At 46.7% G+C, this 22,896-nt stretch overlaps 1 protein-coding gene across 1 annotated transcript in view; it reads left to right on the top strand.

Annotated features, from left to right (window-relative positions):
* The window catches only part of LOC129475920 (dehydrogenase/reductase SDR family member on chromosome X), a 316,179-nt gene that overhangs the window by 276,422 nt on the left and 16,861 nt on the right, over nucleotides 1–22,896 (top strand). Inside the window, exon 6 of the mRNA XM_055268392.2 lies at nucleotides 16,317–16,524. Within this exon, the coding sequence (XP_055124367.1) occupies nucleotides 16,317–16,524 (208 nt within the window). The remainder of the gene's footprint in view (nucleotides 1–16,316; nucleotides 16,525–22,896) is intronic.

Here is a 22,896-nt window from a genome sequence, read left to right as displayed (position 1 = left end):
GAACTCCTGACCTCAGGTAATCCTCACGTCTCAGCCTCCCAAAGTGCGTGGATTACAGGCATGAGCCACCGTGCCCAGCCGAGATCTCTATTTTAAATAATGAAGATAAGCGGATCACATCCAGAACAACTCCACCCAACAGAAATGACAGCTACTTCCTAAACACTTTAGATGTTACAAAGCAGATTCATGCACTTAATAAGAATTGAGCCTCATTATCACCTGAAAAAGCTGAGGAAGCATATATTACCAAGTGCAATTAACAAGAGTTTTTATTCCTATAAAAACACATATTAAAGAAAGGCTTTGATGGTATTGCTTATATGCCATTAACTATTATTTTATTTTATTTTTTGAAAGAGACAAGTCTCACTCTGTTGCCCAGACTGGAGTGCAGTGGTGCTATCTGGGCTCGTTGCAACCTCTGCCTCCCGGGTTCCAATGATTCTCCCACCTCAGCCTCCCGAGTAGCTGGGATCACAGGCATGCACCACCACACCCTGCTAATTTTTGTATTTTTAGTAGAAACGGGGCTTCACCATGTTGGCCAGGCTGGAATCAAACTCCTGACCTCAAGTGATCTGCCTGCCTTGGCATCACAAAGTGCTGGGATTACAGGCATGAGCCACTGCACCCGACCGCCATTAACGCTTATCTGAAGAGTTATGTCCACATCCTGACTCCAAATACATATAACTGAGGCCTAATTTAGAAATAGGGTCTTTGCAGATGGAATTAAGTGAAGATGAGATCATTAGGGTGGACCCTTAATTCAATATGATGGATGGCTTTACAAGAAGTAGAAAATGCCTGGGCACACTGGCTCATCCCAGCACTTTGGGAGGCCAAGGTGAGTGGATCACCTGAGGTCAGGAGTTCGAGACCAGCCTGACCAATATGATGAAACCCCATCTCTACTAAAAATAGAAAAAATTAGCCGGGCATGGTGCCGCGCACCTGGAATCCCAGCTACTTGGGAGGCTGAGGCAGGAGAAGTGCTTAAACCTGGGAGGTGGAGGTTGTGGTGAGCTGAGATCGTGCCATTGCACTCCAGCCTGGGCAAGAAGAGTGAAACTCTGTCTCAAAAAAAAAAAAAAGTAGAAAATTTGGAGACAGAGACACAGAGAAGGCCACATGGAGATGGAGGCAGAGACTGGAGTGATGTGGCCACAAGCCCAGGGACGCCCGGAGCCCCCAGGAGGTGGGAGAGGCAGGAAGGACCCTCCCCTCTACCCTCACAGATACCCCACAGTAACATTCAATCAAACATCTAGGCACCCCATGATCCAGTCAATTTAACACATAATAGTAACTGTTCCGACCCCATTCTACATGTAAGAAGGGCCCTAATGACCCTAACGCCTAATGACAGGCGTTCTTGGAAAGAGACCAAAGAGGAGACAGACAGAGAGGAGGAGGCCCTGTGGAGACCGAGGCAGAGACAGGAGTGATCTGACGAAAGGGTCAGGGACGCCCGGAGCCCCCAGAAGCTGGGAGAGGCAGGAAGGATTCCTCCCCTAGAAGATCGTCCAGAGACAGCACGACCCTGTCCACTCCTGCATTTCAGACTTCTGGTCTCCAGAAGGCATCCATTCCCTGGATGAATTTCTGTGACTTTGAACCATCCAGTCTGTGCTCATTTGTTTGGACAATCCCAGGAAAGTAATACAGATTGCAAAGCAGATCAGGGAACTTCAGAGTCAAAGGGCTTGAGACCCAGAGCCAGCTCAGAGCTGGCTCTAACATTTTTTGTTTATTTATTTGTATTGTATTGTTTTATTTAATTTATATAATATATATATATATATATATATATTTTTTTTTTTTTGAGATGGCGTCTTGCTCTGTCGCCCAGGCTGGAGTGCAGTGGTGTGATCTCAGCTCACTGCAACCTCTGCCTCCTGGGTTCAAGTGATTCTCCTGCCTCAGCCTCCCAAGTAGCTGGGATTATAGGTGTGCGTCACCACGCCCAGCTAATTTTTATATTTTTAGTAGAGACGGGGGTTCACCATGTTGGCCAGGATGATCTCCATCTCCTGACTTCGTGATCCTCCCACCTCGGCCTCCCAAAGTGCTGGGATGACAGGCTTGAGCCACCGCGCCCGGCCACTTCCCTGTATTTTTTTGAGACGTACAGTTCAACCCACACTATTTTTCTTTTCCTGTTCTCCTCCTTTGCTTCGCCAGTTTGATTATGTAAAATGAATATTGATGACAGGCGTTCACCTGAGCCACGTTTCATTTCTGTGTGATTACTCTGCAGAGGATGAGAGAGTGTTAACAGATGCCTCCTCTGAGCTTTCTGGAGACTGTTCTTTGTTGGCGGCACTGACTCTTTCCAAACAGGCCCCTTTTTTATCGTTCGTACCTTAGGAGTGACCTCGTAAAGGAGAGAACGTTGCCTTGCTGGGGCTGCCATAATAAAATACCATGGACCCAGTGGCTTAGACAGCAGACATTGATCCTCCCACAGCCCTGGAGGCTGGGGGGTCCCAGATCAAGGTGTGGGCAGCGCTAGTTCCTCCTGAGGCCTCTCTTCTTGGGTTGTAGATGCCGTCTTCTCCCTGTGTCCTCACAGGGTCATCCCTCTGTGTGTGTCTGTGTCCTCATCTCCTCTTGTTATCAGATGTCTTAGTCCATCTCAGGCTATCACAGAACGCCATAGACCGGGTACATTATAAACAACAGACATTATTCTCTCACAGCCCTGGATACTGGAAGTTTGAGATCCAGGTGTGGGCAGGGCTGGTTCCTCCTGAGGCCTCTCTCCTGGGCTTGGAGACGCCGTCTTCTCCCTGTGTCCTCACAGGGTCGTCCCTCTCTGTGTGTCTGTGTCCTCATATATCCTCCTCTTACGCGATGCCTTAGTCCACCTCAGGCTGCTATCACAGAATACCATAGACTGTGTAGCTTATAACAACAGACATTGATTCTTCCATAGTCTTGGAGGCTGGGAGTCTGAGATCCAGGTGTGGGCAGGGCTGGTTCCTCCTCAGGCCTCTCTCCTGGGCTTGGAGATGTCATCATCGCCCTGTGTCCTCACTTGGTTGTCCCTCTGTGTATGTCTGTGTCCTCATCTCCTCTTCTTATAAGAACCTCAGTCCTGTTGGATCAGGACCTACCCTAGTGACCTCATTTTACCTGAATCGCCTCTTTAAAGACCACATCTCCGGCTGGGCGCGGTGGCTCACGCCTGTCATCCCAGCACATCGGGAGGCTGAGGCGGGCGGATCACCTGAGGTCAGGAGTTCAAGACCAGCCTGGACAACACAGTGAAACCCCATCTCTACTTAAAAAAATACAAAATTAGCCAAACGTCATGGCAGGTGCCTGTAGTCCCAGCTACTTGGGAGGCTGAGGCAGGAGAATCGCTTGAACCCGGGAGGTGGAGGTTGCAGTGAGCCGAGATGACACCATTGCACTCCAGCCTTGGTGACAAGAGTGAAACTCTGTCTCAAAAAATAAAAATAAACAAATAAAAGGACTCTATCTCCAAATAAGTTCATCTTTCTGAGGTCCTCAGAGTTAGAACTTGATAGGAATCTGGGGAGACATAATTCAGTCCATGAGATACGCCCAGGTCCCCTTGGTAGAATAGAACATGCCTCAGCCAGGGTCTTCTGTATTGCCATAGGAGGAGCCGCTAGATGACCAGATGGTGGTAGGACAGCCAGATATTCCCACTCATGTGCAGTTGCCTGGATGTGTGTTCCCCGAATTATTGTGCATTGGGCCATTTGGCCGACCAGCTTCAGTTTTCTTGGTTAGCTCCATCTCCATCTCTCTGATTTTTCTGTTCTTGTGTCACCCCTGCATCACATATGACTGAAGTTCAGTAAATATACGGTGAGTGGGCCGGGCATGGTGGCTCACACCTGTCATCCCAGCACTTCGGGAGGCCAAGGTGGGTGGATCATAAGGTCAGGAGTTCAAGACCAGCCTGGCCAACATGGAGAACCCTCATCTCTACTAAAAATACAAAAATTAGCTGGGCATGGTGGCACACACCTGTAATCCCAGCTACTCGAGAGGCTGAGGCAGGAGAATTGCTTCAACTGGGACTGGAAAGACGGAGGTTGCAGTGAGCCAAGATCACGCCACTGCACTCCAGCCTGGGCTACAAAGCAAGATTCTTTCTCAAAAAAGAAAAGAAACGAAGATGCTCCCATTCTCAGACCATCCTCCAGATCTGCTAAACCCAAAGTTTGGAGAGCAGGGGTTGGCAAGGAGAAGGTCTTTGGGGGATTCTGATGCATGCTGAAATATGAGAACCACTTGAATATAAAATACACTGCTTTTTTTTTGTATGAAAGATGTGGTTCTTGGCTTTCGCCTGATATAATCATTGCCAGTAATTAGTGTTAATTGCCAAGATTGATTTACTGGCTTGGAAAATTAGCGTTCTTGTAAAGGAATAAATCACAACGTGGTAACATATTCCAAAAATCCAACAGAGTTTTTACACATGAGATAACCTGTCTCCTCACCTTGGCTGTACCAAATCATCCCCATGGTGAAATAAATTTCAATGGAAAGCACTTTGGGAGGCCGAGGCGGGCGGATCACCTGAGGTCAGGAGTTCGAGACCAGCCTGGTCAACATGGCAAAACCCCGTCTCTACTAAAAATACAAAAGTTAGCCAGGCACGGTGGCACGTGCCTGTAATCTCAGCTACTCGGGAGGCTGAAGCAGGAGAATTGCTTGAACCTGGGAGGTAGAGGTTGCAGCAAGCCAAGATCATAGCACTGCACTCCAGCCCAGCCTGGGCAACAGAGCAAGACTCCCTCTCAAAAAAAAAAGAAAAAAAAAGGGCCAACACAGTGGCTCCCACCTGTAATCCCAGCACTATGGGAGGCTGAGGGGGGCAGATCACCAGGTCAGGAGATCAAGACCATCCTGGCTAACATGGTGAAACTCCGTCTCTACTAAAAATACAAAAATTAGCTGGGCGTGGTGGCGGGCACCTGTAGTCCCAGCTACTTGGAATGCTGAGGCAGGAGAATCACTTGAACCCGGGAGGCGGAGGTTGCAGTGAGCCGAGATTGCTCCACTGCACTCCAGCCTAGCAACAGAGGGAGACCCTGTCTCAAAAAAAAAAAAAAAGACCTCTCTTTATTCACAGTATTTTCTGAGTTCCTGGTGGGCGGATCGTTATCAAGAATATTAAATGTAGATGATAGTTATCAAGAATATTAAACGTAGATATCGTAGAAAGAATGTAATGGAGTTGTTTGTACTGCCAAAGGGAAAATTCAATTTAGACATGACGGATTGTTATAATACTTACAAATGTATTGGATACCACCCGTACTTGCTCATTAAAACAGTGATTGTCATCAGGTTTAATGAGCACTGGAAAAATAGCTCCAGTCAACTAGGTTATGAGCAGTCGATTGAGTTTCCGTACTTTCACTGGCAATTTGATTATGCATTAATGTCCTGCAATGGAAATACATTGCAATGCAACGGATTCATAGGAAGTTAACATAAAAAACTCAATTGTCTTTGCTTCTACACAAGTACCTCTCAAAGTGGATAAAAATCAATGCAAAAAGTGCCTGTTGATCCATATAAAAGGACACCGCCTGCGGAGGCTGGGTGGTGGGACACCGAGATATGACACGTGTACATCCTACATTATCCATCACAATAACTTATAAAGGGCTCCTTTTTTTTTTTTTTTTTTTTTGAGACGGAGTCTTCCTCTGTCGCCCAGGCTGGAGGGCAGCCGCGTGATCTCGGCTCACTGCAAGCTCTGCCTCCCGGGTTCACGCCATTCTCCTGCTTCAACCTCCCGAGTAGCTGGGACTACAGGCGCCTGCCAACACGCCCGGCTAATTTTTTTTGTATTTTTAGTAGAGACGGGGTTTCACTGTGTTAGCTGGGATGGTCTCGATCTCCTGACTTTGTGATCCACCCACCTCGGCCTCCCAAAGTGCTGGGATTACAGGCATGAGCTATTGCGCCCGGTCTTATAAACACTCAAAGTATGTTCGGTCTTCATGATTTTTAATAACGAGAGTAATGCTTTATATAATCAGCAAAAAATGGAGAACTCAAATACCCTTTTCTCAGGTCCAGATTTAGCAGCAAGTGGCTTTTGTTCAGTTTCTTATTCAACAAGAAATCTCATTTAATGATTTTTGTTTTGTTTTGTTTTTTTGAACAGAGTGTCCCTGTCTCGCTCAGACTGGAGTGCCGCGGCACCATCTTGGCTGACTGCTATGTCCGCCTCCCAGGCTGGAGTGCGGCGGCGCCATCTTGGCTGACTGCCACGTCCGCCTCCCAGGCTGCAGTGCGGCGGCACCATCTTGGCTGACTGCCACGTCCGCCTCCCAGGCTGGAGTGCGGCGGCGCCATCTTGGCTGACTGCCATGTCCGCCTCCCAGGCTGCGGTGCGGCGGCGCCATCTTGGCTGACTGCCATGTCCGCCTCCCAGGCTGCGGTGCGGCGGCGCCATCTTGGCTGACTGCCATGTCCGCCTCCCAGGTTGGAGCGCTGCGGCGCCATCTTGGTTCGCTGCCATGTCCGGCTCGCTGCCATGCCCACCTCTCAGGCTGGAGTGTGGTGGCGCCATCTTGGCTCGCTGCCATGTCTGCCTCCCAGGCTCAAATGATCTTCCACCTGAGCTTCACAACTAGCTGGGACTACAGGTGTGCTTTACCACACCCAGCTACTTTTTGTTTTTTTTGTAGAGATAGGGTCTTACTATACTGCCCAGGCTGGTCTCGAACTCGTGGACTCAAGCAACCTGCCTGTCTTAGTCTCCGTAAGTGCTCAGATTACATGCGTGAGCCACCATGCCCGACCTAATATCAAGCACTTGTGTCCTTAGAGCTTCATTTACAAACCTTAATGGGCATGTCCTCCCGCATATTTCTTTCATTCATTCATTTCATGCATTCATTCTTTCCCATTTCTGGTGTGGATATTTCTTCAGCCCTAACCCTTACCCCAGGGAATCTCTCCTGAAACTACGTGCCCCTCTTGGATTTCTTTCTTCACCTCCTGTAGAGAAATGTATTGGCTTTTCCCCTGCCCCCACACCGTATTTTTAAACAATCTTAGTTCTCTCTTCTCCAGCTACTGTGTAAAACCGTAATTACAGAACCAACCCCTCCATTTACTCTGGAAAAATCTGCCTTTGGATGATGCATTTTCTACTTTTTCAAGTAAACATTCCTCTTACCCATCAATCAAATGCTGGAGATTCAGAACCGAATGCTTGTAGCTGATATTTAAAAGACGCTTATGCCAGCAGGAAAGCCAGTCGTTGCCTCTGTGCACTTAATAACTATCTGTTTCCTGGACTCTTCTCTTCCCCTGGGGTGAGGAGATTGGAGAAGTTTGCCTTGAAAAGATAACTTGACAGTAATTGGGGGTTTACAGTTTATCTTGGATCAGAGATGGGACTTGAGCTCTGAACTACTCAATTTCCCTGTCTTAATTTTTCCAGTCTCTTAAATTTCTATTATTTATTTATTTATTTTTGAGACAGAGGTTTGCTCTTGTCATCCAGGCTGGAGTGCAATGGCGTGATCTCAGCTCACTGCAACCTCCACCTCCAGGATTCAAGGATTCTCCTGCCTCAGCCTCCCGAGTAGCTGGGATTACAGGCACCTGCCACCACGACCGGCTAATTTTTGTATTTTTAGTAAAGACGGGGTTTCACCATGTTGGCCAGGCTAGTTTTGAACTCCTGGTCTCAGGTGATCCACCCAGGTGATCCACCCACCTCAGCATCCCAAAGTTCTGGGATTACAGGCATGAACCACCGTGCCCGGCCAGTTCTTCCAGTCTCTTTATTACGTAGTCAGCCTTTCCAGTCCCCTCCTACCCCACCCCAACCCCCAAAAAGTTATGTTTTGATTGTTTATTATCTTGCAGAGTCTCCATGGCTAAGGACCCCCTTGTCACCCTTTCTGTCCTGCCCTTATTTATTTCTAAGGCAGCAGACCTGAGGTTTATTTTCCAGCAGAAATTGCATAGACCTCAGGTCTGTTTGAAATGCTTGTTCCCCAGTGCCATAAAGAAATAGCACTTGAATATTAATTTCCTCAGCAAGGCCACTTTTTTACTTTCAGCAGAAAGGGTACACTCTCCAGCAGTTTTGCCATGAGAGTACAGCGAACGACGGGGACAGGGTCATTTGTAACTTGACGCATCCACCCTCCTGCTGTGTCTGGTTTCCATTGGCTGGAAGAGGACCTCACGTTCTGTATTTGTCCCGATTGGCCAGCAACTTGGAACTTTTTAAAAGAGGCAAAGGCAGAGGAGAACAAAGGAAGGAGGAAGTACCTTGTGGAATGCTGAGAAAGGTAAAAGCACTTTTAAATAAAGAAGAGGAACAGGCTATGACGTAATGCTTGCTTGGGCCAGTATAAGCATGCCAGGGCTGATATTTAGGCTAAATTGTGGGAGCTAAGAGCATAAAGTACATTGATTTCTTTATCATGGCTAGCAGATATTTAAGAATGTTAGCACAAGTCTTTGAATAAAGTTTGCTTCTCAGAGAAGTTACTATTTATTCCTAATTAGATGGGGAGGGAAGTCTTTGAACAGGAACCTTTATTTTTTACAGGCCCAATGTCAGATTTTGGTGTGTGGCTTTCTGCTACCCATGGCTGCGTGATGAGACAGCGGCTGGAGGCAGAACTGAGCCCCTGGAGGGATTAATGAGGGAGTCACTTGTCCTCATGCAAGCATTCAAACATGCCTTTTGCACAACGGCAAGGGACATCTCAGAAAATCTCAGCTGCAGGGTGCGATTTCCCCGGTACGAGCTTTCCAAGCTGTGTGATCCACTGTCTTTGGTTACATGAAGATGGGAGAATTGCTCAGTTGCTAAGATCACAGTGTTGGGGCTCAGAAAACAATCCCCTAAATTTTTCAGAGGCATTAGAACCAGAGAAACTCTGCCATCTTGAATAGGGGCTGTGTAACATGAGGCTGAGACCTGCTGGGCTGCCTTCCTTGGAGATGTATGAGGCCTTCTAAGTCACAGGATGACAGAGGAGATCAGCACAAGACACAGGTCACAGAGCCCCTGCTGATAAACCAGGTTGTGGTAAAGCCAGCCAAATCCCACCAAAACCAAGATGGCGACAAGAGTGACCTGTGGTCATCCTCTCTGGTCCTGATACACTGATTCTAATGCATTAGCTGCTAAGAGACGGTTTACAGATGCCATGACATGGTCATTCAGCTCCAGGAATTGGACACCCCGTTCCCAGAAAACTCACAAGTAACCCACCCCTTGTTTAGCGCATCATCAAGAAATAACCATAAAAATGGGCCATCAGCAGCTCTCGGGGATGCTCCATCTATGGAGTACACATTCTTTATTCTTCTACTTTCATAATCTTGCTTTCACTTTATGGACCCACTCGGAATTCTTTCTCACAAGATCCAAGAAGCTTTTCAAACCCCTGAAAGGATCAGGTGATCCACCCGCCTCTACCTCCCAAAGTGCTGCTGGGATTACAGATGTGAGCTACTGGACCCAGCCGGAAAAGACTTTTTGAATCAATTTTTAATTTTTTTATTTTTTTGAGACGGAGTCTCACTCTGTCACCCAGGCTGGAGTGCAGTGGCGCAATCTCGGCTCACTGAAATCTCCACCTCCCGGGTTCAAGGGATTCTCCTGCCTCAGCCTCCCGAGTAGCTGGGATTACAGACATGCGTCACCACTCCTGGCTAATTTTTTGTATTTTTAGTAGAGATGGGGTTTCACCGTGTTCACCAGGATGGTCTCGATCGCCTGACCTCATGATCCACCTGCCTCGGCCTCCCAAAGTCCTGGGATTACAGACATGAGCCACTGTGCCCGGCCCAAGGTTTAATTTTTTAAGATCAATTTCAAGCAGTGGTGTTAGTAAAAGATATTCACAGGCCAGGTGTGATGGCTCACACCTGTAATCTCAGCACTTTGGGAGGCCAAGGTGGGCGGTTCACTTGAAGTCAGGAGTTTGAGACTAGCCAACACAGCGAAGCCCCATCTCTACTGGAAATACAAAAATTAGCCGGGCGTGGTGGTGGGTGCCTGTAGTCCCAGTTACTTGGGAGGCTGAGGCAGGAGAATCGCTTGAACCTGGGAGGTGGAGGTTGCAGTGAACTGAGATTGCGCCACTACACTCCAGCCTAGGCTACAGAGCGAGACTCTGTCTCAAAAAAAAAAAAAAAAAAAACACAAAAAGGGCCGGGCGTGGTGGCTCACGTCGGTCATCCCAGCACTTCGGGAGGCAGAGGCGGGTGGATCATGAGGTCAGGAGATCTAGACCATCCTGGCTAGCACGGTGAAACCCCGTCTCTACTAAAAATAAAAAAAAAAAAAATTAGCCGGGCATGGTGGCGGGCGCCTGTAGTCCCAGCTACTCAGGAGGCTGAGGCAGGAGAATGGCGTGAACCCAGGAGGGGGTGGTTGCAGTGAGTCAGGATTGTGCCACTGTACTCTAGCCTGGGCGACAGAGCAAGACTCTGTCTTAAAAAAAAAAAAAAAAAAAGATTTATGATTTTAAAGATTGAGTTGCATGTTGTGAAGTTGCCCTCCCAAAAGATGTACAAGTATATGTGCACGCCCTTCCTTTGGTTTTCTGGCCAATTTTCCCCATGTTCTTCCAGTGGACATGATGACTTCTCGGAACGTTGCCAGTGTGATGGGAAAAGAGGTGGAGGGTCATTCCCTCTGAAGATTTGCTGAAAAATCAACTTGCAAAAGCAGATGAATAGGAGAAAAGGCATACAAAGTTTACTCTATGTATACATACAGGAGCCTTCAGAGGGAAGACCAGCAGATACAGGGGAAACTGTCTATTTTTATGCTTAGGTTCAACGAAGTCTGAACAAAATCCATGTAGGATTGGAGGAAAAGGGTCTGATCTAAGGCTGATGGTCTGAGTGGGGAAACACAGGCAGGCCTGTCTGTCTAGATTTTTTTGGCCTCTGTGAGCAGTGCGCCTTCCTTCTGGGGGTGGGGCGGGACCCTCTGGGAAGGGGGTCGTAGAACCTACATTCAAACAAGGCAAGTCAGGGAATTTCTCTTTTCTTTTTTTTTTTTTTTTTTTTTGAGACAGAGTCTTGTTCTTGTCGCCCTGGCTGGAGTGCAATGGCGTGATCTTGGCTCATTGCAGCCTCCACCTTCCGGGTTCAAGCAATTCTTCTGCCTCAGCCTCCTGAGTAGCTGGGACTACAGGTGCCCACCACCACACTCGGCTAATGTTTGTATTTTCTTTTTTCTTTTTTTTTTTTTTTTTTTTGAGACAGAGTCTTGCTCTGTCGCCCAGGCTAGAGTGCAGTGGCGCGATCTCAGCTCACTGCAAGCTCCGCCTCCCGGGTTCACACCATTCTCCTGCCTCAGCCTCCGAATAGCTGGGACTAGAGGTTCCCGCCACCATGCCCGGTTAATTTTTTGTATTTTTAGTAGAGACGGGGTTTCACCATGTTAGCCAAGATGGTCTCGATCTCCTGACCTCGTGGTCCGCCCACCTTGGCCTCCCAAAGTTCTGGGATGACAGGCGTGAGCCACCATACCTGGCCTAATGTTTGTATTTTCAGTAGAGATGATGTTTCACTGTGTTGGGCAGGCTGGTCTCAAACTCCTGACCTCAAGTGATCCACCTGCCTCGGCCTCCCAAAGTGCCGGGATTATAGCCGTGAGCCACCGTGTCATGCTAGGAAATTTCTTTATGGCCAATTTTTATATACTCAGGGTGGAGGGAATGTTAGAGTCCTATTTATAGGGTTTCTGGCTGGCCTTGGGGGAAAGGTGCTTTGCTTTCTGGGACCCGCCTTGGGGAAGAAGGATTCCAGTTTCTGTGGTGCCCTTGGGGCGAAATGGGTCTGAGAGACAGGAGGGTGGGAGAAGGTCAGAGAGAAAGATTTGCTTCTGATGCTGCTTCTGAGGTGTTCATTTTAGATTATTGTCCTCTGAACCCCAACATAGGCATGCATTATTGGTTTTGTTATTTATTTTATGAAAAAATGAATACATGAATATAGAGGGTATCTTTTTTTTTTATAGTTTCAGGGTCTGCTCTGTAAGTGTAATATTCTACTTTTCATCTGGAAAATATAGTATATATTGGGCATTTTATAACAGGGAGAGGACGTTTAGAAAGCAACATCAGGGCTGGGTACGGTGGCTCACGCCTGTCATCCCAGCACTTTGGGAGGCCAAGGCGTGCGGATCACTTGGGGTCAGAAGTTTGAGACCAGCCTGGCCAACCCGATGAAACCCCATCTCTACTAAAAATGCAAAAATTATCTAGGTGTGGTGGTGGGCGCCTGTAATCCCAGCTACTCAGGAGGCTGAGGCAGGAGAATTGCTTGAACCCGGGAGACAGAGGTTGCAGTGAGTCGAGACGGCGCCACTGTACTCCAGCCTGGTGACAGAGCGAGACTCCGTCTCAAACAACAACAAAAACAAGCAACATCAGGCTCTGTTCCCCAGTGATACCATTTATGTTTACACTGTTTGCTTTCTGTATTTCTCATTTGCTTTATCTTTTTGGTTTTCTTTTATGTGTTTTCCTTGGGAAAGCGTTCTCATTTTTCTTCTCCAGATCCTTAGGTCAAAGTTTACTTCATTTATTTCAATTTTCTATTCTTTCTTTCTTTTTTTTTTTTTTTTTTTTTTTTGAGACAGAGTTTTGCTCTGTTGCCCAGGCTGGAGTGCAGTGGCATGATCTCCTGTCACTGCAACCTCTGCCTCCCGGGTTCACGCCATTCTCCTGCCTCAGCCTCCCAAGTAGTTGGGACTACAGGCGCCCACCACCATGCCCGGCTAATTTTTTGTATTTTTAGTAGAGATGGGGTTTCACCATGTTAGCCAGGATGGTCTCAAACTCATGACCTGGTGATCTGCCCGCCTCAGCCTCTCAAAGTGCTGGGATTACAGGCGTGAGCCACTGCACCCGACCCTCTTTTGTATTCTTATTTAGGAACAGCCTTTGTTGGTAAGAGGCATTGGATTTCCACTGATGCTTTTTCTGAAATGCATATGATGACGATGTCTTTCTTTTAATCTTTTGAATGTGTTAAACATTCTTTTAGGCTTTTTGATCTTATCGTTATTTATTTAGCATAAATATCATGCTGATATTAAAAATATATCTGAGATGGCTTTGTGAACTCTGAAAATTTGAGGCAGGTCTCAGTTAATTTAGAAAGTTTGTTTTGCCAAATTTAAGGACATGCACCTGTGACATTAGTCTCAGAAACTCCTGGTAACGTGTGCAATGTGGTCAGGTCACAGCTTGTTTTTTTTGTTTGTGTTTTTTTTTTTTTTTTTTTTTTTTTTTTTTTTTTTTGAGATGGAGTCTCACTCTCTTGCCCAGGCTGGAGTGCAGTGGTGCAGTCTCAGCTTACTGCACACTCTGCCTCCCAGGTTCAAGCAATTATCCTGCCTCAGCCTCCCGAGTGGCTGGGACTGCAGGCACATGCCACCGTGCCTGGCTAATTTTTTAATTTTTTTTTTAGTAGAGACAGGGTTTCACCATGTTGGGCAGCCTGGTCTCAAACTCCTGACCTTGTGATCCGCCCACCTTGGCCTCTCAAAGTGCTGGGATTACAGGCGTGAGCCACTGCGTCTGGCCACAGCTTGGTTTTATACATTTTAGGGAGATAGGAGACATCAATCAATATATGTAAGAGCTACGTTGGGGTGGGTGCAGTGGCTCACGCCTGTAATCCCGGCACTTTGGGAGGCCGAGGCAGGTGGATCACCTGAGGTCAGGGGTTAGAGACCAGCCTGGCCAACATGGTGAAACCCCATCTTTACTAAAAATACAAAAAATCAGCCGGGTATGGTGGCAGGCGCTGGTAATCCCAGCTACTCGGGAGGCTGAGGCAGGAGAATGGCTTGAACCCGGGAGGCAGAGCTTGCAGTGAGCCGAGATCGCACCACTGCACTCCAGCCTGGGCAACATGAGCAAAAGTCTGTCTCAAAAAAATAATAATAAGAAGTACAGTCCTTGAAAGGCAGGGACAACTAGAAGCGGGGGGGGGCTTCCAGCTCACAGGTAGGTGAGACAGAGATGGTTGCATTCTTTTGGGTTTGTGATGAGCCTTCCCAAAGGAGGTGATGAGATATGCATCTGTCTCAGAGCACAGGGGTGACTTTGAACAGAATGGGAGGCAGGTTTGCCTTCAGCAGGTTCCAGCTGGACTTTTCCTTTGAGCTTCCTGCTTTTGGGGTGCCCAGATATTTTCCTTTCACAGCTTCCATCAGAATACATATACCATGTGGTTAATTCAGAAAATTAGGCCGGGCGCGGTGGCTCACACCTGTAATACGAGCACTTTGGGATGCCGAGGCGGGTGGATCCACCAGGTCAGGAGATCAAGACCATCCTGGCTAACATGGCGAAACCTCGTCTCTACCAAAAATACAAAAAATTAGCCAGGCGGGTGACAGGTGCCTGTAGTCCCAGCTACTTGGGAGGCTGAGGCAGGAGAATGACTTGAACTTGGGAGGTGGAGCTTGCAGTGAGCCGAGATCATGCCACTGCACTCCAGCCGGGGCGACAGAGCAAGACTGTGTCTCAAAGATAAATAAAAATAAAATTAAAAAAAATATATATCTAAAAGAAGCAAGAGATATGAACCTTCAGCCACCTTGAAATGTCATGATAATTGTGTAGCAAATTGATCATCTCTGGGCATCCTTGGAGCGTAGAGGAAAGAAAAACATTATTGCTCAAATACTTCTTGTCTGATTGAAAAGAACTATGAGGCCGATTCTAGGGCCAACGATCTATTCCTAGCATGAAATTCTAAAAGGACTCTATGGTGGTTGTGTGCCTTCAAGGGACGTTATGTAACAATGCAAATAACATCTCTTTAAAAAGTATTTCTAAGGCATACATAGAAAAAGTAGAAAATATTTACAGGAGCAAAGCTGGAAACAGCCAGTTTTCTGTGTTTCTGGTGATTGAGGTTACCAGAAAGAGAGAGAAAGAGAGGGACGCTTCTCACTTTACCACGGTTATCAGATCGATTTTTATCACTGTGTCCTGTGATACTAAAACGTTGCTCTAAACTGCTTGAACCAAGGTGCAAAGAGTTTAACGTGTGCTTAGCACACTACAGAGCTTGCAATAGATGTGAGGAAAATTCTTGATAGCTTGGTAAGTTTGCCAAATTGCTGTGTGGTTGTCTTTTATGATTTGGGACTCATCAAGAAGACCACATGTGGCCAGGCACGGTGGCTTATGCCTGTCATCCCAGCACTTTGGGAGGCCAAGGAGGGTGGATCACTGGAGGTCAGGAGTTCGAGACCAGCCTGGCCAACATGGTGAAACACCATCTGTACTAAAAATACAAAAAATTAGCCGGGCGTGGTGATGGGAGCCTGTAATCCCAGATACTCTGGAGGCTGAGGCACGGGATTCGCTTGAACCCGGGAGGCGGAGGTTGCGCCACTGCACTCCAGCCTGGGTGACAGAATCTGTCTCAAAAAAAAAAAAAAAACACGGTGGCTCCTGCCTGTAATCCCAGCACTTTGGGAGGCTGAAGCGGGTGGGTAACTTGAGGTCAGGAGTTCAAGACCAGCCTGGCCAACATGGTAAAACTCCCGTTTTTTTTTTGTTTTTTTTTTTTTTTTGAGACAGAGTCTTGCTCTGTCGCCCAGGCTGGAGTGCAGTGGCGCAACCTCGGCTCACTGCAATCTCCGCCTCCCGGGGTCGCGCCATTCTCCTGCCTCAGCCTCTCTGAGTAGCTGGGACTACAGGCACCCGCCACCACGCCCGGCTAATTTTTTTGTATTTTTAGTAGAGACGGGGTTTCACCGTGGTCTCGATCGCCTGACCTCGTGATCCGCCCGCCTCAGCCTCCCAAAGTGCTGGGATTACAAGCGTGAGCCACCGCGCCCGGCCAAAACTCCCGTTTTTACTGCAAATACAAAATATTAGGGTGCAGTGGCGGGCACCGGTAGTCCCAGCTACTGGGGAGGCTGAGGCAGGAGAATTGCTTGAACTGGGCAGGTGGAGGTTGCAGTGAGCCGAGATTGCACCACTGCACTCCAGCCTGGGCGACAGAGTGAGACTCTATCTGAAAAATAAATAAAAATAAAAAATTAGTAACATAATTTAACACTTCTGACCCCAATACAATTAAGGGATGAGTTTGTAATAAAAAGGTGAACTAGAAAAGTCCACACGCATTGGAAAACTGGCCAACAGAGGGCATAATCACACATGGGTCTAGGGGAGGTGGCTGCATATAGACATGGCCGTGGCCGCAGGTACAGATGCTGCCAGCGTGAAGCACTTAGGCGTGAATGCCGTCAGCCTCTTACACCTTCTCCTGCTTGCCCACAGTGCCTGCTACTCACCCCACACAGCCTACGCCCAGAGCAAACTGGCCCTTGTCCTGTTCACCTACCACCTCCAGGGGCTGCTGACGGCTGAGGGAAGCCACGTGACCGCCAATGTGGTGGACCCCGGGGTGGTCAACACGGACCTCTACCGGCATGTGTTCTGGGGCACCCGTCTGGTGAAGAAGCTTCTCGGCTGGTTGCTTTTCAAGGTAAGCTCCTTCTGCTTCTCTGATTCACGGCTATACCTGAAGATGCTACAGGAAAGGGGGTCCCCAATCCAGACCCCAAGGGAGGGTTCTTGGATCTTGTGCAAGAAAGAATTCAGGAGGTGTCTGCGGTGCGAAGCGGAAGCAAGTTTACTGAGGAAGTAGAGGAATAAATGAATGGCTCCTCCACAGAGCATCCCCAACAGCTGCTCATTGGCCATTTTTATGGTTATTTCTTAATGATATGCTAAACGAGGGGTAGATTATTCATGCCTCCCCTTTTTAGACCATATAATATAGGGTCACTTCCTGGTGTTGCCATGGTATTTGTAACTGGCGCTGGCGGAAATGTAGCCGTGACGACAGCCAGAGGTCACTCTCGTCGCCATTTTGCTTTTTGTGGGTTCTGGCCGGCTTCTTCACTGCAGCCTGTTGTATCAGCTAGGTTTTTATGACCTGTACCTTGTACCAACCTCTTATCTCATTCTGCGACTTAGCATGCCTTAACCGTTAGGGAATGCAGCCCAGTAGGTCTCAGCCTCATGTTACCCAGCCCCTATTCAAGATGGAGTCACTCTGGTTCAAACACCTGTGACACAACCACTTCCAGGCTGCGTGTGCGGTGTTGGGTGCTTGGATTCGGTGATTTATTTGTACATTCTCACCCCAAAGCCTTGGTTGTCTGTGAGCTCGGTGGGTGACGCTGCGTAGCTATGTAGTGCCCATAAATGAATCTTCTTAGGAGCTGGAGACCCTTTGGGGATGCTGTGGTAGGGGCCAAGGGAAAAACATCCCCCTTTGCCATTTGAAGGTTTGCTGAAAAATCAACGCACAAAATACAGTTTCCCTTATTGAAAGATGAATAAAGGAAATGACAGGCAAATGTATTCCCATACATGGAGGAGAATGTCAGAGGAATTGCCCCATTACACAAGGGGATACAGACACTTGTCTCCTCTTCTTAGGGGAAAGGGAGTGGGGAATTTGGGGGGAATATAGGATTCCAAAGAGTAAATGATTTTTAAGAGAAGTCAATGGGTTTGAACAATGTACAGTGGCCCGAAAACAGATAATGTTTTTTGTTATTGTTGTTTGTTTGCTTGTTTTTTTTTGAGACGGAGTTTTGCTCTGTGTTGCCCAGGCTGGAGTGCAGTGGCGGGACCTCTGCCCAGTGCAACCTCTGCCTCCCGGGTTCAAGCCATTCTCCTGCCTCAGCCTCCCGAGTAGCTGGGATTACAGGCATGTGACACCACGCCCGGCTAATTTTGTATTTTTAGTAGAGACGGGGTTGCACCATGCTGGCCAGGCTGGTCTGAAACTCCTGACCTTAGGTGATCTGCCCGCCTTGGCCTCCCAAAGTGCTGGGATGACAGGCATGAGCCGCTGTGCCTGGCCTCAGATAATGGTTTATGACCAGTCTGTGCAGGGACAGAGGCTGTTGAGCCTGCAGAACAGACAGTGGTTTATGAGGAGTCTCTGCAGGGCTATTGACGGACATCAGTCTTTCCTCCCGCGATGCAGGTTCAGAAACTTAGGGAAGGGGACACTGGTCATTTTTCTTTCTTTGATGTGTCCAGACTTCAGGGAACTTCAGAGAACAACTTTATCCTGTACATCGGGAGACACAGAGGAACCAGGAGGGGGAGGTCAAAGAGATCTTGAGGCTTCTTCAGTTCAGCAGGACAAAGCACCATACTTTGGGGTATTGGTTTTTAAGACCCAGCAACTGAATGCTCCCACATTTTTTTTTTTTGGTTTTTTATTTTCTTTTTTTAGTTTTTTTTTTTACTATTATTCTTTAGGTTTTAGGGTACATGTGCACAATGTGCAGGTTTGTTACATATGTATCCATGTGCCATGTTGATTTCCTGCACTCATTAACTCGTCATTTAGCATTAGGTATATCTCCTAATGCTGTCCCTCCCCGCTCCCCTAACCCCACAACAGTCCCCGGAGTGTGATGTTCCCCTTCCTGTGTCCATGAGTTCTCATTGTTCAATTCCCACCTATGAGTGAGAACATGCGGTGTTTGGTTTTTTGTCCTTGTGATAGTTTACTGAGAATGATGGTTTCCAGTTTCATCCATGCCCCTACCAAGGGCATGAACTCATCATTTTTTATGTCTGCATAGTGTTCCATGGTGTATATGTGCCACATTTTCTTAATCCAGTCTATTGTTGTTGGACATTTGGGTTGGTTCCAACTCTTTGCTATTGTGAATAGTGCCACAATAAACATACGTGTGCATGTGTCTTTATAGCAGCATGATTTATAGTCCTTTGGGTATATACCCAGTAATGGGATGGCTGGGTCAAATGGTATTTCTAGTTCTAGATCCCTGAGGAATTGCCACACTGACTTCCGCAATGGTTGAACTAGTTGACAGTCCCACCAACAGTGTAAAAGTGTTCCTATTTCTCCACATCCTCTCCAGCACCTGTTGTTTCCTGATTTTTTAATGATGGCCATTCTAACTGGTGTGAGATGGTATCTCACTGTGGTTTTGATTTGCATTTCTCTGATGGCCAGTGATGATGAGCATTTCTTCATGTGTTTTTTTGGCTGCATAAATGTCTTATTTTGAGAAGTGTCTGTTCATGTCCTTCGCCCACTTTTTGATGGGGTTGTTTGTTTTTTTCTTGTAAATTTGTTTGAGTTCGTTGTAGATTCTGGATATTAGCCCTTTGTCAGATGAGTAGGTTGCAAAAATTTTCTCCCATTCTGTAGGTTGCCTGTTCACTCTGACGGTAGTTTCTTTTGCTGTGCAGAAGCTGTTTAGTTTAATTAGATCCCATTTGTCAATTTTGGCTTTTGTTGCCATTGCTTTTGGTGTTTTAGACATGAAGTCCTTGCCCACGCCTATGTCCTGAATGGTATTGCCTAGGTTTTCTTGTAGGATTTTAATGGTTTTAGGTCTAACATGTAAGTCTTTAATCCATCTTGAATTAATTTTTGTATAAGGTGTAAGGAAGGGATCCAGTTTCAGCTTTCTACATATGGCTAGCCAGTTTTCCCAGCACCATTTATTAAATAGGGAATCCTTTTCCCATTTCTTGTTTTTGTCAGGTTTGTCAAAGATCAGATAGTTGTAGATATGTGGCATCATTTCTGAGGGCTCTGTTCTGTTCCATTGATCTATGTCTCTGTTGTGGTGCCAGTACCATGCTGTTTTGGTTACTGTAGCCTTGTAGTATAGTTTGAAGTCAGGTAGCATGATGCCTCCAGCTTGGTTCTTTTGGCTTAGGATTGACTTGGCGATGCGGGCTCTTTTTTGGTTCCATATGAACTTTAAAGTAGTTTTTTCCAATTCTGTGAAGAAAGTCATTGGTAGCTTGATGGGGATGGCATTGAATCTATAAATTACCTTGGGCAGTATGGCCATTTTCACGATATTGATTCTTCCAACCCATGAGCATGGAATGTTCTTCCATTTGTTTGTATCCTCTTTTATTTCATTGAGCAGTGGTTTGTAGTTCTCCTTGAAGAGGTCCTTCACATCCCTTGTAAGTTGGATTCCTAGGTATTTTATTCTCTTTGAAGCAATTGTGAATGGGAGTTCACTCATGATTTGGCTCTCTGTTTGTCTGTGATTGGTGTACCAGAATGCTTGTGATTTTTGTACATTGATTTTGTATCCTGAGACTTTGCTGAAGTTGCTAATCAGCTTAAGGAGATTTTGGGCTGAGACAATGGGGTTTTCTGGATATACAATCATGTCATCTGCAAACAGGGACAATTTGACTTCCTCTTTTCCTAATTGAATACCCTTTATTTCCTTCTCCTGCCTGATTGCTCTGGCCAGAACTTCCAGCACTATGTTGAATAGGGAATGCTCCCACATTTCTGCAATGATCTTCGTTGTCATGATGCGTTATCTTCTTAAGCACTGCAAGATTTCATGCCCCAGCCATTCCCTTGAGTCTTTTTGTTTGTTTGTTTGAGATGGAGTCTAGCTGTGTCACCCAGGCTGGAGTGCTGTGGAGCATTCTCGGCTCACTACAACCTCTGCCTTCCGGGTTCAAGTGATTCTTCTGCCTCAGCCTCCTGAGTAGCTGGGATTACAGGTGTGCGCCACCACGCCCGGCTAGTTTTTGTATTTTTAGTGAAGACAGGGTTTCGCCACGTTGGCCAGGCTGGTCTCGAACTCCTGACCTACCTCAAGTAATCTGCCCGCCTCGGTCTCCCAAAGTGCTGGGATGACAGTAGTGAGCCACCGTGCCTGTCCCCCGTGAGGTCTTTTGAAGTGATATGTATCGGGGAGCTATAGATTTACTTTCTTTCCTGTCTCAAGTCGGGATACTAAAGTTTTAATAATTTGTTTACAAAACAAAGAACCTTGAGAAGCTTTTCTATTTCTCCCTTTGCATTGCAGAATCGTCTAATTACCATTTTTAAAAGTGTCTGCTTTTGAAACACTGCCAGGATTCGCCCTCAAAACTGCATGGGTTGAGGAGTTTTCGGAAGAGCGATTCTAACTCAGCTTTCAAAATTCCTTGGGCGTCTACTGGTTTGTTGAAGTTTCCCACCTCTTTCTGAGTCAGTTTAGACAGCTTTTCCCTTTAGATAATTGTCTGTTTCATCAAGTTTTGGAATTAATGAGCTTGGTTACAAATTCCCTTTTCTCCCTGTCGGACTCCTGGCATCCCTCTTGATTTCATCTGAAAGTCTCTCACGAAATAAGCTGCCCACCCCCAACGCGGACTTTTTGAGGGGATTAATTACTTCCCTTATTTTGCAGTTTGCTTTCTTATCAGTTGTTCTTCGAATCTCTCATTCCTCAAGCAAAGGAATTTCTTTGTTTCTTTTTCTTTTTCTTTTTCTTTTTCTTTTTTTTTGAGACAGAGTCTCACTGTGTCACCAGGCTGGAGTGCAGTGGCGCAATCTCGGCTCACTGCAACCTCTGCCTCCCGGGTTCAAGTGATTCTCCTGCCTTAACCTCTTGAGTAGCTGGGATTACAGGCACCTGCCATCATGCCTGGCTAAGCGTTGTATTTTTAGTAGGGATGGGATTTCGCTATGTTGCCCAGGCTGGTCTCGAACTCCTGACCTCGGGTGATCCGCCCGCCTCGGCCTCCCTGAGTGCTGGGATTACAGGCGTGAGCCACCGCGCCCAGCTGTACCTCCCATATTTTGCAGTTTGCTTTCTGATCCATTGTTCTTCACATCTCTAATTCCTCAAGCAAAGGAATTTCAAAATATTAGTTATTTTATTAAGCACTAAGTTTTTGCTAGCAAGACACCAACACTGGGATACATTTCATCCTTATAAAACCCCCATGACTCCCTCAGAGTGAATTCAGTATCCAAGGAGAGCATTTGCTGTTTTTTTCTTTTAATTTTTTTTTTTTTTTTTGAGATTGAGTCTTGCTCTGTCTCCCAGGCTGGAGTGCATTGGCGCCATCTTGGCTCACTGCAAGCTCCACCTCCCAGGTTCACGCCATCCTCCTGCCTCAGCCTCCCAAGTAGCTGGGACCACAGGTGCCTGCCACCATGTCTGGCTAATTTTTTTTTTTTTTTTTTTTTTTTTAGTAGAGACGGGGTTTCACCGTGTTAGCCAGGATGGTCTTGATCTCCTGACCTCGTGATCCACCTGCCTCGGCCTCCCAAAGTGCTGGGATTACAGACGTGAGCCACCGCGCCGGGCCTCTTTTAAATTTATTAGAGACCAGGTCTTGCTCTGTCACCCTAGCTGCAGTGCATTTTTTTGTTTTTGTTTTTTGTTTTTGTTGTTGTTGTTTTCTGTAGAGACGGGATCTTGCTGTTCACCCAGGGTTGTCTTGTGCACTGGGATTATGACACAGTCACTGGCTGCAACCTTGAAATCCTGGCCTCAAGTCATTCTCCCACCTCTGCCTCCCAAAGTGCTGGGACGACAGGCATGAGCCACCATGGCTGGCCTTGATATTATTTCTTTCTAAATATTTAACAAGCAAACTGGAACTTTAGCCACATGAATCATTCTTTAATCCTTTGATCATCATCTGCAAATTTGGATTAAAAATAACCACGGGGCATTGCTTGAGTGATACTGCCTTTATATAAGAGACAACATTGTGGAAACTTTAAAATTACAGAGCAGAAGAATATGCATTAGCCTGGAAATGAAATTAAAATAATGTAAGAATTTTAAAGAAAAGGCTATACAGCAGCAGTAGCTTGATGATGTCTGTATAATGATAATTCTGTATTGCTGTATATGTATTATTTACTAGTGTATATGCATGCATGCATTGTATATTAAGACTTGGAAGATCAGCTGGGTGCTGTGTCTCATGCCTGTAATCCCAGCACTTTGGGAGGCCGAGGTGAGCAGATTATTTGAGGTCAGGAGTTCGAGACCGGCCTGGCAAACATGGTGAAACACCGTCTCTATTA

Source organism: Symphalangus syndactylus, chromosome X, assembly GCF_028878055.3.
Source record: "Symphalangus syndactylus isolate Jambi chromosome X, NHGRI_mSymSyn1-v2.1_pri, whole genome shotgun sequence".
NCBI lineage: Eukaryota > Metazoa > Chordata > Mammalia > Primates > Hylobatidae > Symphalangus > Symphalangus syndactylus.
The sequence above is the reverse complement of the archived record's forward strand: the minus strand, read 5'-3'. Positions and strand labels throughout refer to the sequence as shown.